The sequence below is a fragment of the Theobroma cacao genome, chromosome 9 (genome assembly GCF_053813885.1).
Source record: "Theobroma cacao isolate CCN51 chromosome 9, ASM5381388v1, whole genome shotgun sequence".
Classification (NCBI taxonomy): domain Eukaryota; kingdom Viridiplantae; phylum Streptophyta; class Magnoliopsida; order Malvales; family Malvaceae; genus Theobroma; species Theobroma cacao.
Window position 1 is genome coordinate 8566858 of NC_142647.1, and position 12348 is coordinate 8579205.

At 31.1% G+C, this 12348-nt stretch overlaps 1 protein-coding gene across 3 annotated transcripts; it reads right to left on the reverse strand.

Annotated features, from left to right (window-relative positions):
• Positions 1 to 7422: 7422 nt before the first annotated feature.
• On the reverse strand, positions 7423 to 11834 carry LOC18588945 (paramyosin-like protein). Of its 3 annotated transcripts, XM_018126426.2 has the most exons (9): positions 11598 to 11829; positions 11379 to 11492; positions 11020 to 11199; positions 10847 to 10926; positions 10361 to 10400; positions 10140 to 10247; positions 9752 to 9832; positions 8725 to 8789; positions 7423 to 7943 (listed from the first exon to the last, which is right to left on the reverse strand). In XM_018126426.2, the coding sequence occupies exons 1-9, from the start codon at positions 11676 to 11678 to the stop codon at positions 7925 to 7927; spliced, it is 768 nt and encodes a 255-aa protein (XP_017981915.1). In that variant the 5' UTR covers positions 11679 to 11829; the 3' UTR covers positions 7423 to 7924. The 3 variants fall into 3 exon arrangements, with proteins under 3 accessions (XP_017981915.1, XP_017981914.1, XP_017981913.1); XM_018126425.2 differs by lacking the exon at positions 7423 to 7943 and having other exon boundaries at positions 8441 to 8789; positions 9752 to 9826; positions 11598 to 11834; XM_018126424.2 differs by lacking the exon at positions 7423 to 7943 and having other exon boundaries at positions 8441 to 8789; positions 11598 to 11831.
• Between the last annotated feature and the right edge of the window lie 514 nt (positions 11835 to 12348).

The following is a 12348-nucleotide window of genomic DNA, read 5'->3' on the forward strand; positions in this document are numbered from 1 at the left end:
AAAATACAGTGTATATTTTATTCCTTTTGATGACTGCATTTTTTAAATCTTTAAAATGATGTATTTTAATTTTTTGCACCAACTTTTCAAATGTTGCAGTAGGAAGGACTTTGGTGAATAAAACTACTAGATTGTTACTTGAACAAATTTGTTAAACACTAATATGACATCTTTCTTGGAGATCATGTGTGAAAAAGAATTTTGACGAAATATATTTTGTCCTATTGCTTTTAATGTATCATTCCTTTAACTAGGCTATGCAAGCAGCATTATCTTCATATAATGTTGTTAACATTTCTTTCTTAGTTGACAATCCACACGATTATATAATATTTTCAATGACATATTTTAACTAGATACATTCACGACTTACCTCATGAATTGTCAAAATTTCTGTAAGGTTAGAGGAAATCGTAAATATAGTTTGTTTTATAGAATATTATAAAATAGTTGTATCTTTGCATGTAAATAAGTAACTTGTTTGGGCTAGTTTTGTGTAGATCAAATAAATATTATGCATCTGCATAACCAATTAATTTTAATTTTGATACATTTGAGTAATATAAACCCATGTCCATTGTTCCTTGGAGATATCAAAGTATATACTTAATTCCATTCTAATGTCTTTGAGTTGGAGAAGAGCTACATCTTGCTAATATGTATAGCAAATGATACATTAGGTTGTGAATTGCTAACAAGATACATTAGTGCTCCAATGGCATTAAGATATCGTACTTCAGAATAAAGAAAATTTTTATGATCTCCACGAGGTTAGAAAGGGTTTTGTCACATTTAGTGACTTTATAACTATTGGTGAACTCAATGGATGTGCTTTAGTCATATAAAATCGTTTTAATACTTTTACTATATAATTTGATTGATAGACAAAAATTTCATTTGTCAAGTACTCAATCTTAAGACTTAATCAAAAATTTGTTTTTTCAAGGTTTTTCATTTTAAATTCTTTTTTTATATAATCCACGGCTATTGATAACTTTTCAGAAGTTCCAATAATATTCAAGTTATCAACAATTATAATAAATTCATATTCAAATCTCTTTATAACGACACATGGGTATGTAGGATCATTTTATAATATTCTTTTAACGAATATTCACTAAGACGATTATACCACATGCATCCGGATTATTTTAATCCATATACATATTAATTTAATTTAATTTAATAAATTTTTTGAAAATTGTGTACGTGTTTCAAGTAATTGAAATCCTTAAAGAATTTTTATATAGATATCGATATCAAATGAGTCATATAAATAGGTTGTAGCTACATTTATTAAACGCATTTCAATCTTCTCATATATTGTAAGAGTAGTTAATATGGAATTGTAATTGCATTCACCATAAGATAATATGTTTTTTCATAATCAATACTAGGTCTTTGGGTAAAATCTAGTGCAATAAGCCGTGCTTAATATCTCATGATCTCATTTTTCTAATTTTATTTTTACGCAAATATCCATTTATACTTCACTGATTTCACACCATTTGGTATATGAACTATACGTCCAAAAACTTCACGTTTTACAAGTGAATTCAATTCCACCTTGATTGCATATTTATATATTGGTCAATTATTTCTATTTCTACATTTTTCAATATATCAAGATCTTCATTTTCTTCATATATTGAGCGCAACATTATATACCAAAATCTTGTCGACGTTTATTTCATTACAGTTCCATCTTTTCCCATCATGAAATAATTTATTGAGATATCTTTATTTTCACTAATTTCAAGTACTTGAATTTTTAGAATTTTATTAATTATGTTAAAGGTCTCATCTAGAGTTTCAATTTCCTTTTTTTGACAATTTTGAATATTTGTTCATTTTCTTTTTCGATGATGTTATCTTTGAAACCGATTGCTCTCCCTCACTTTTGATGTGCTTTGTCCTACAGAGACATCAATTCTGATAGAAGCTATTGTAGTTGATATATGAGATGTTGTTATTCTTTTTAGGCTAGTAAATACATTTGGCTACTGATTTACTATATTTTGTAAATGAATTATATTTTTTGAACTTCAAGTTCACATTAATTTATGTGAGGATAAAAACTAAATAATAATAATAATACATTCCAAGATATTTACTTTTCTAACTACTTATTTTCTCCCTTTAATGTTGGAAAAAAATTATTTGATCAAAATGACAATTAGCTAACATTTTCGTGAATAAATCTTGTGATAAAGGTTTTAAGTATTTAATGATAGATGAAGATTCATATCCAACATATATTTCTAACTTCTTTTGAGAACTCATCTTTGTGTATTGTGGTGGAGCAATTGGAATATATACTGCACATTCAAAAATTTTAAGGTGGAAAATATATGGTTTAGGATCATAAACCAATTGTATAAAGGGGAATTTATAATAACTTGTTGGCCTGATGCATACAAGTGCTACTGTATCCAAAATGTTATGCCCCAAGTAGAAATTGAGAGTTTAGATTTAATAAACAATGACTTTACAATCAGTTGAAAGTATTTACTAAACGATTCTACTAGATTGTTTTGCATATGAACACGAGCAATAGGCTGTTCAACTAATATACGGTATTCATTAAAAGCTTGAAATATAAATTCATCAACATTGTAAAGATGAAAAGTCTTAATTACATAATCACGAAAATGTGCTTATAAACAAATGATTGCAAATGCCAAATTGCAAGTTGATAATAAGCACACATGTAACCATCTAGTCAATGCATTGATTATAACTGTAAAATATCTAAATAGTTCATATGGTGGATGTATGAATTCACATGTATCACCCTGAATATGTTTCAAAAAATATAGGAGATTTAGTTCTAATTTAAGCTAGTGATGACCTTATAATTAATTTGTCTTAAAAGCAAGCAACAAATGAGAATTCATTAGATTGAAAAATCTTTTAGTTTTTCAATAAAGGAACACACGTATTTTCAATAATTTTTCACATCATTATTGATCGGGATAGTCCAACCGGTCATGCCAAATATTAAAATAATTAGTAAAGTTCTGATTTATTATAGCATAAGTCAATCATGTTAATTTTTGTGTGGTACATTCTAGAAGACAAAATAGGTAATTTTTTTCAACACACACTTCTTACTTGAGATAATACATATAATATAAAGGTATTAAGTATTTATTTTATTCATTGTTTCAATATGATATCCATTTAAACAAATATCTTTAAAACTTAATAAATTTCTTTGTGATTAATTAGTAAAAAATAATGCATCCTTCATTATGGACTTTATTCTTTTAGGTAGTAAAATATTAGCTCTTCCAGAATCTTCATTTAATCTTGTACTACCAAATATTGTATTGATATTGATTTCTTTTAGTGTTAAGTGGGAAGAATACTTCTTATCTTGAAGTATAGTGTGCGCTATAACACTGTCTGCTAGACATATATTTGCATCATTAATCTTGAATCTAACTAGATCAATATCCATATTCAGATGAATATCCATATTTTTCTTCAATAAGAAACGATATATACATTATAAGTTAACATAAAAGAATATTAAATATATAATTAAAACACATAATAAGAACATATCATTTAAATATAATGAGAACATAACTAAAATTTAACAAAAAACTATTAAGAAATTTCATTTTTGGATATTTTCATTACCATTCAAATGATTAATTCTTCTTTTAGGATTGACAAAAAAGTCTGCAGTATCTTGATGTGTTATATCAACTTGACCATGATTAAAATCATCTTAAATAAAATTTACTTTAATATTTTTTTTCTTTTTGCATTCAATGATACTTGATAAAGTTCAATAAAATATTTTAATATATAACAAGTATGTGACCAATAAAGACATTTTCTATATATTTTTTTATTTTGTACATTTTTTATTTTTTTCTTATATCTCTTCACTATTCACCCATCAGAAGCATTTATCAATTTTTAGTAGCTTAAAAACATTCATCCACTCCGGGTGGATAAAGTTATACATATACTTTTGGTGGGTAAAGTTATTCTTAGAATTAAAATAGTGATTAATGTAAATTATTATGATAACTTCTTTCATGTCTATGACCATAATTGTTAAATGATATTGTATTTACATCAAGGAATGAACAGATTCATGATTTTTCATTAGTAGCTATATGATATCAAATTTGCTTTCCAATCAAAAATCAAAATAAAATATATACTATATGATAGCAAAATTCATATTAAGGTGGATTTTTAAGAAATGAAAATACTAAAAAGATATCAAGTTACTTACTTGATTTTAATCAAAGACCAACTATTGAAATCTTTTTGAAACGAGGGAATGAAAACAAAATAATAGCAACACTTACCTGATTTGCTAATATAAGAAATCAAAACCCAATTATTGAAATTTTTTAGAGAATCGTGCTGATAACGTGTTATAAAATATAACTTAAATGAACAATTATAAAGCAAGTATTTAAAGGGAGTAAGAAGGAGAGAGAGTAAAAAGATCTTATTTAAGTGTGCATTTATAAATAAAATAAGGGGACTAAAAACCTTTTATATAGATAGAATTTACAAGTTGAAGATAATACTAAAAGATTAGATGGATAGATTAAATCTTAATTTTCATCCAATCTAATTTACATCTAAATCTAGATATATATATATATATATAATATAATATAAATAGATATTTATAAAAAATTCATAATTGCTTTTTCCTATTAAATTATTTGAAAATTTTAATTTTATCACTTTTTTGTTATAAAAAAACAAAAGAGCTCATTTTCAGATTTTACAAAAGTTAAAAAGTGTTTTGAAATTTACGTTGAACTTTTATAGAATAAAACAAATATTCTAACAGCTAAGGCTAGCGCAAATGATGAAACCAAGTAGACTTGTCCACGGGACAACTCACCAGGCCCATGGGCGGGTCAGGTTGATTTCGATAGGATTTTCCAAACCAAACTTGACTTTCTTCAACTCACGAGATTATTTTATTATTAAATATTTATTTTTATTTCATTTGATTATAATAAATATTTAAAAATATTAAAATAATAATTATATATAATAAAGATTTTTAAAATATTTTAATGATAAACAAATTTCAAAATGAGCAATCAGACTTAACTTGAAGTCTAAATTTTATAAATGGCAATTCGGCTTCTTCAGTTGATGAACATTTTTAGAATCAAGTACTATTTGGTAGTACATTAATTATATTTACTACAAATAATATATGGACACCGAATAAATTTCTTAAAAAATTAGGGTATGAAAAATAGTTTCTAGAAAAAAAAAAAACAGAATATAATGTCACAAAGTTAATTTTCTTGTCATGAAAAAAAACCAGAGGATCCGAAGAAGGCATTTATTGTTTATTTTCTTAATTTTTATTTGCCTTATGCAAAATGACAGCCCCAATATTTTATTTGGTGAAGAAAGAAAATAATTTGGATTTTGAAAACGAATGAAAGTGAAAGGCGGCTCTTGCAGTTTGAGGGGGGGAAAGGGTACAAGATTACATTCTGTTCATTTTCAATCCTAATAATTTTTTCTTTGCAGTCAGTCGGTGGAATTAATCAGCACAACTTTTCATGCATGCCGACCGATGAATTCATTAAGAGACCATATTTCATTCAAAAGAAAAAAAAATGGGCAACAGTTTTACTTGGTTTCTTGGGCAGCGATTTGTGGGTAAGAAGTGCAAATGCGCAAGCAATTTAGATTGCAAACCTTGGTTTAACATTGATTCGTATAAAAAATCTAAAACATCAAATGCATTTATTTATTTTCGTTAATTAAATTCCTAGCTTCATGTGGAGAATTTGTTTGGACTGGATTTCATATTAATCCTCCATTTTCGTATCATCGGTAGTGGGACAATAAAGCAAGTTAAAGAATTAATGGCAATGGACATGAGTAACAAGTAATGGAGGAAAAAGTTGGACGTATCCAATTTTAGTCACTCATCGTTGCTAAGCGATGATGAAGAGGCAGACAAGGGAGAAGATCATGTCCCTTTGTTTTTTTTTTTTTTTAGCAACATTTTAAATAAGGTGCAATGGAGATGGCTTAGAAGAATCCGTCAACAACTTGGGAAGGGGGTCGATGTTTACATTGTTCGAAAAAGAACCAGATAAGCAACCAAATTTGGCTTTGTAAGATCTGCGACATTTGCAGATGCACAGAGAGCAATCCTCAGAATGAATGGAGCATAGATTCTCAACCAGAGTTCGGGAGTCAGTATTGCCAGATTTAGGGAGTTGGGGGGCGGGGGGAGAGAGAGAGAGAGAGAGTCTTGATGGAAACAAAAACGTGCAACCTATCAACAAGGCTCGACAAAAGTTATAACAGGAAGGATTAATAATAGGCTAGAAAATTCTGCCAGGTGTAAAGATATCGTATGCACCAGCTCTGACTGGCGGCAATACAAAACAGAGCAAGAGTCTGAAATAAAAGATGAAAAGGTATGTGGCATAAGAGAAGACTCAAAAAGGTATTGGCTCGAAAAATATGTTGTGGCAATCGCTGATGACCAGGCTGATGCCGTGACATTAACGGAAAATGTTCAAAATGGATGGTTTCTCTGGTTTGCTTGTAAGAAAATTGGCCCCCTACTATTTTCTGATTTCCATGTCAGATGATGAACTCTTTGAGAAACTCAAGAAGAAGCACCGGGGTTGGCCCAATAATGGGTTCATCTTAGTTAATATTTGGTTAGAAGATTTTGTTACTAAGAAGAGTCATAGATGGGTGTCTGTTCAAGGTGTCCTTGTTCATGCATGGTGTCATAACACCCTCTCAAACATTGCATGTGTCTGGGGCGGAATCGTGTTTCTGGATGAAAAAAATCAATGAATTATGAAGAACTAAGTTTTGAAGGTCTGGGATAGTTTTGAATGCATTGATGAAATAACGGGAGTGGAAGTTGCAGGTAAAGCTTTCCATGTCAGGGTTAAGGAGATCCACTCTGAATTAGAAGAGGTGGTTGCAGCTAACATTTTTCTCAATCCACCCTGAATGAGGATCTAGGGTTTGTTTTCTGGATTTGGGGGTTTGTATGTGTTTCCTTCTTCCTGTTGGTTGCTTTAAGAGTGATTTTCTAGTTTTTCAAAAAAAAAAAAAAAAAAAACCCATGTCCATTGGCTTTTTTTATTGATTTGAAATTCGAGGAGTTTTTTTTTTTTTTTTGTCTCTGAATGCTTAGGGGTGTTTTCCATCATAAACATTAATCACAAAGTGGCCCCAACGATTTAAAGATGACAACTTTTGATTTAACAGGAATTGCATTGCTTGCATTAGATTATTGAAACGTGACTTGGAAAAACTTCCAGGGAAGGTCAGGTCAAATCAAGCTTCCTTTGCTTTTAATATTAGTATGACGATGGCGATGGCGATGACGATGAGGATGATGCATTAAGCTAATGACTCACAACTTGTCAGATGTAAACAAAACAAATTACAAGGGTTGATGTTAAGATTGTCATTCTAACTCTTACATTAACATTATCCGAGAGAAAGAAAAATGAAAAAACCCTCGTATTAACAGTTCAAACATATAGATGTGCCACCCCAAATAATAATTCTAATAATTCTAAACAGCAACATCAGCAAACTATTCTATAATGAGAATTAGTATATAAATCTCAGTCAAAGTGCCGTTGCGTGTTCATAATGTTTGTTTAGAACTTTTGGTAAGATGATGCAGCACCGATGTGGATCATCAGCTGCATATGAAAAAGGCAAGAGGATACCATACGAATGGTAGGCTTGAAAATTTGTTTTCGATTGAGGAAGAAAATCTGATCTCCGCCTAACTATTTCCAAAGTTAATCACTTAATCCGTCCCGTTTAGACATGTTGCAGGTATGCATTGCAGTTTTGAATGCACAAAGGATACTTACACACGCCAATTTGAAGTTAGGCAGGAGTCTGGCTTGGTAGTCTTTCATTCCTTGCACATCCTCCTGAAAAATTGAAAGCTCCATGTTAAGATTCCAAGTTAAGCAGCAAAGGAGGACCGTGACGACACTCAACAAAGAATTTAACAAGCTCATCACTGCCCCAACTACCTCTTCTGGCATAGTGATGAAAATTGTATTGATCCATCACCCACCATCCCACTAGGGAAATGCAATATTCACCAAAGTCACTACACTGATATTTAAAATTGGGACTAGGCATCATGCTGTTTGTGAAATGAAGTCTTCTGCTTAAATCTCAAAAAGCACAACCCAGTGCAATTGTGGACTTAATCAGATCCTTTTATTTTGCCAAATGGTGTTCAAGGCTCTTAGAGCATATGGGAGCCTAGGCTAGATCAGATTCTGTTGAATTCAAACAATGACGTGGGCATAAAATTCATCATGAACAAGTTATCTCTTCAATACTAACTCATGTACAATGTAGCTGAGGCTGACATCCAGTAGCAACAATGAGGTCATTAGCATGCAGGTTGCTCAAGTTTCAAATCCAAATCGAATTGTTCTACTAGATCATGGAAACTAGCGCAGATAGCTCATTTTCATATTTTAAAGAATGCTTCTCCCCGTTCTTGCACTATTTCTGTCCAAACGCTACTCCAGAAACAATCAAACACATTTATTCTCTGGAATGAGTGAAATTTTTCATAACTATTAAAACCACAATACTACAACATCACATTACTGACAATGTAATTGACATTGCCTACGTGAATAGTTTTTAAGAGAATAGCAGCGTCTTTGCTCTGCTACTTCAGCACCATACCTCTCTTTGAGAGAATCACAAACCTTCTGCTCTTCTTGAAGCCCAAGTTGCAACTTTTCTAGCTTCTGCAAAATAAATGCTTCATGAGTGCACCTCCAAATAATTTAAAACATCCATAACATCAAATTAGGTTAAACTCCTTTATTAGTTTCTGTGGGTCATGGAACTGTTCGCTTTAACTCCTCTTCTATCATTTCAGTCAATCAAGTACAAGTTCCATGTTTGATATGATTTTACTGAGCAGTTATAAATTACTAGAGATTAAATAATTACCATGTTTATTTCTAATTTCTCAAAGTAAAAGATAATACTATGAAAAAGAAAAACAAAACTAATAAGCTTTCTCATAATTAATTATAGGCCCAACTGATTACACTGTGCAAAAGGCCCCATTGATTGTGTTGATGCCAGTGAAGTGATTGTTTTCTTGAAATTGAGGCAGTCTAAGCAATATGAACTTTAATTGCTAGAGATATGGTTCGGGGATTTTGTGGAAGTTGGTTTTGGGATTGGGTTGTTAGGCACATATTTGGATTTTCGTACAAGATCTTTTCTGTCAAGTTCTTGCCGATGGAAGAATTATGAGATGCTTGGTTGATGGGAAAAGTGGAGGAAAATGAAAAGGGCTTTGATTCTCTTTCATTCTCTCAAAGCTTCCTTTTTTTCCTCTCCCTCTATGATTTCGACAAAACAAAAGGTTATCACTACCTTGGTTATATATTAATCAAGAGATGGTCAGCCAGATGGAGGATGCCAAGTTTACCATGTATTGGAAGTATTACATCTCACTACCATTTCAACTTCCAATGGCATCCATGTCTGAATGTTAGTTAATTTATTTGATCAGATTAAATTTCAGAGTACATGGGCCTGATTAATCCATATCAAAGTAAATTTTGAAGTGAACATTTTGCACTAGTACAAGGGCCAAATGGGTAGCTCAACCAACCAAAAGATGAAACAAAAGGAGAATGAGCAGTATATCCTTGCTATTTTCCAACTTGCTAGCAAGGAACGTGACAATTACCTGTTGGCTGCCCTTTACAATTCCCTCCATGGACTCCAGTAATTTCATGCGACCAGCAGGGCTAGCAATGGCATCCTGAAACTGTAGGGAAGGTGAGAAACTATCTACTAATAGACAACAGCAAAGTATCAGAGAAAAACTGCATTCAATAGAAGAATCTCCATCTAATTAGTAGCAAATTAGCTGAAGCAGAAATTAACACTAAGAACAGCACTGCATTTTTATTTGCTAGCAAAGCAGTGTGAAGGAAATAAAAGCAGGTGCAATTTATTAAGACTCAGAAAAAAAAAAAAAGGAAAAATGAAACCCATAGATTTTAGAGTTGCAAGGCAGAAGCATAACAGACGTAATGAACAAATGCAGAAATTTCACTCATTTGAGTTAATACCTGTGAGCTTATGGAATTCAGCAAAGAAGTTTCCTTTAGCATCAACTCTTTAATCTCCAAAAGAGCATTATAGGTAGCATAGAATTTTCGAGTCTGTTGAAGTTTTTCCTTTAAAATAGCAAAGAGCAATATCCAGTTTTAGCAGAAACAGAGTTAATAAGAGCTGAACATAAGAACAGAATAATAGGTCAAGCAAGGGTTTGCAGATCAAAATCACACACCTGAATATGAGCATTCAGCTCTGAAAACCGGCGTTCATACCTGCAAAGGATGGCAGAATCAACATTGAGTATTACACTTATTACAAAAATGCAAAAAGATGAAAGTCTGAATTGTTTTCTTGTTCTTATTGTCAATTTTCCCAGAGGAATGAGACATTGATAAGGAATCATCTACAGAACTAGAACTAGATTGATTTTATGTATAATCTCACTGGTAGTGCTGAATGATAAAATATATATAACCAATAGAAAGAAAAGTTTCATACAGCTATTGGTTGAATTGGTTTCTGAATGTTAACTATAGTCTTCTGTCCTTAACACTAAATGCTCTAATAGTCACAAGTTATAAACATCAAATTACGTAGCATTGAGTACAACAACTCACGAATAATCACCAAACTCCATTGTGTACAAACAACCTAAGGAATATCAAAGACTTGAAGGCCTAAAACTTGACGAGCAATATGAAAAGAAAAGTGAGCATACTGGATTAGCTCCGATTGGGAGGGCACATCATCCAGCTGCCGCTTTACCGATACTATTGCCCTTAGTCTAGCTGCAAGTTCCTATGACCCAAATATATGAATATTGTTAATAACTATTTAATTATTTACATACTTAAAAGGAATTAAGAATCTTTGAAAATTGAGATGTTTTACCTTCTTCGCTGAATTAAGCTTGTGCAATGATTCATTTAAAGAATCATCTAAACCATGAGAGAGCTTCTCGTCATCACACCCTGTTGCTATCTTTTCCTCCAAATCACTAACCTCAGCTTCCAATGAAGAACGTTTTGCATCAAAATCAGACCTAATTTGGGATTCTTGTCTTTCCAGTGTCTGGAAAAAAGTTTTAATAATCATAACTGGTAATTGCCAACCAATAAAAACAAATGCAAAAGATAAATGGACTATTGAAAATCACATTGTTAGAAAAATAAATTTTCGTTTTTTGTTTTGAAATTGCATATTAATAAGAAAAAAAAACAAAAATATAAATGAGAGGAAATAGTTTAAACCTTCGATGTCTCCAAAAGGGGTACAAATTTCAGCACTTTGGCATCAGCACCTTGCTTTCTAATCCTCTCTTGTAAATTTTGTAATTCATTGAGAAGGCTAACCTTTCTTTGGTTCTGTGTTATTAAATACGCCAAAAGGGGAGGGGAATTAATCGATTCATCCATAAAAATAAGGAAAAAAACGAACAACAAAGTTCACAGCTTTGGAAAATGAGTAACCTGTTGATCTAAATTTGAGTTCAATATCTCAATTGAAGCTCTTGCACTGTTCAATTCCTGCTCCTTGCTGCCTTTTTGCATTGTTTAGGATCCGCTATGGATGATGACTCTTGACTCGGACTCAGCCTTTGAGTCGGGCGTAGCTTGACTCGGTCGTCAAGCGAGTTTTCTTTCTTCTTGTTGGATCGGAACTATGATCTGTTACTGTTGGACCGTTATTTCGCGAGAGAAGACGATGATCTTAGTGGGCTCTGGTTTAGAGATTTTGAGTCTTTTATGGGCCCAGTCAATGCAGTTTGGCCCCAAACTGCTACTTGATATATAATTTTATTATTATTATTATTAACAGCTTGTCTAGTTTAGTTTTTTTTTAACTTAAAAACTATTATAAATTTTTTATGAAAATAATAACTTTTAAAATTAAGCTAAAGTTATTTGGTAAGTAGTTTGGTATAATAAATTATATAAGCTCTAATTTTAATTAAAATTACCACAAAATGTATTCAAGCCATTTTTAATCACCTAATAAATCAAAACGGAACAAATCTGCTTTGAACTTATATACAATCTAAGATGTTGAAATTAAAGAAATTCATATAGAGATGGAACAACTCTCAAATTTTGTATAGTAGTAATAATATTAGATTTTTATTGATCTAGTAAGTAATTAGATTATGATACTTCCATTTTCCAAAAAAAAAGAGAAAAGAAAAAACGATGTATTTGACATTAAAATTTTTTTTGTGAAGAA

Excerpts from the sequence above, each read along its gene's own strand:
- LOC18588945 (XM_018126424.2), bottom strand. The coding sequence starts at position 11,678 with ATGCAAAAAGGCAGCAAGGAGCAGGAATTGAACAGTGCAAGAGCTTCA. Across the intron at positions 10,401-10,846 it reads TCCCAATCGGAGCTAATCCA|GTATGAACGCCGGTTTTCAG; the intron begins GTATGCTCACTT and ends CATCCTTTGCAG. Across the intron at positions 10,248-10,360 it reads AGCTGAATGCTCATATTCAG|GAAAAACTTCAACAGACTCG; the intron begins GTGTGTGATTTT and ends GCTATTTTAAAG.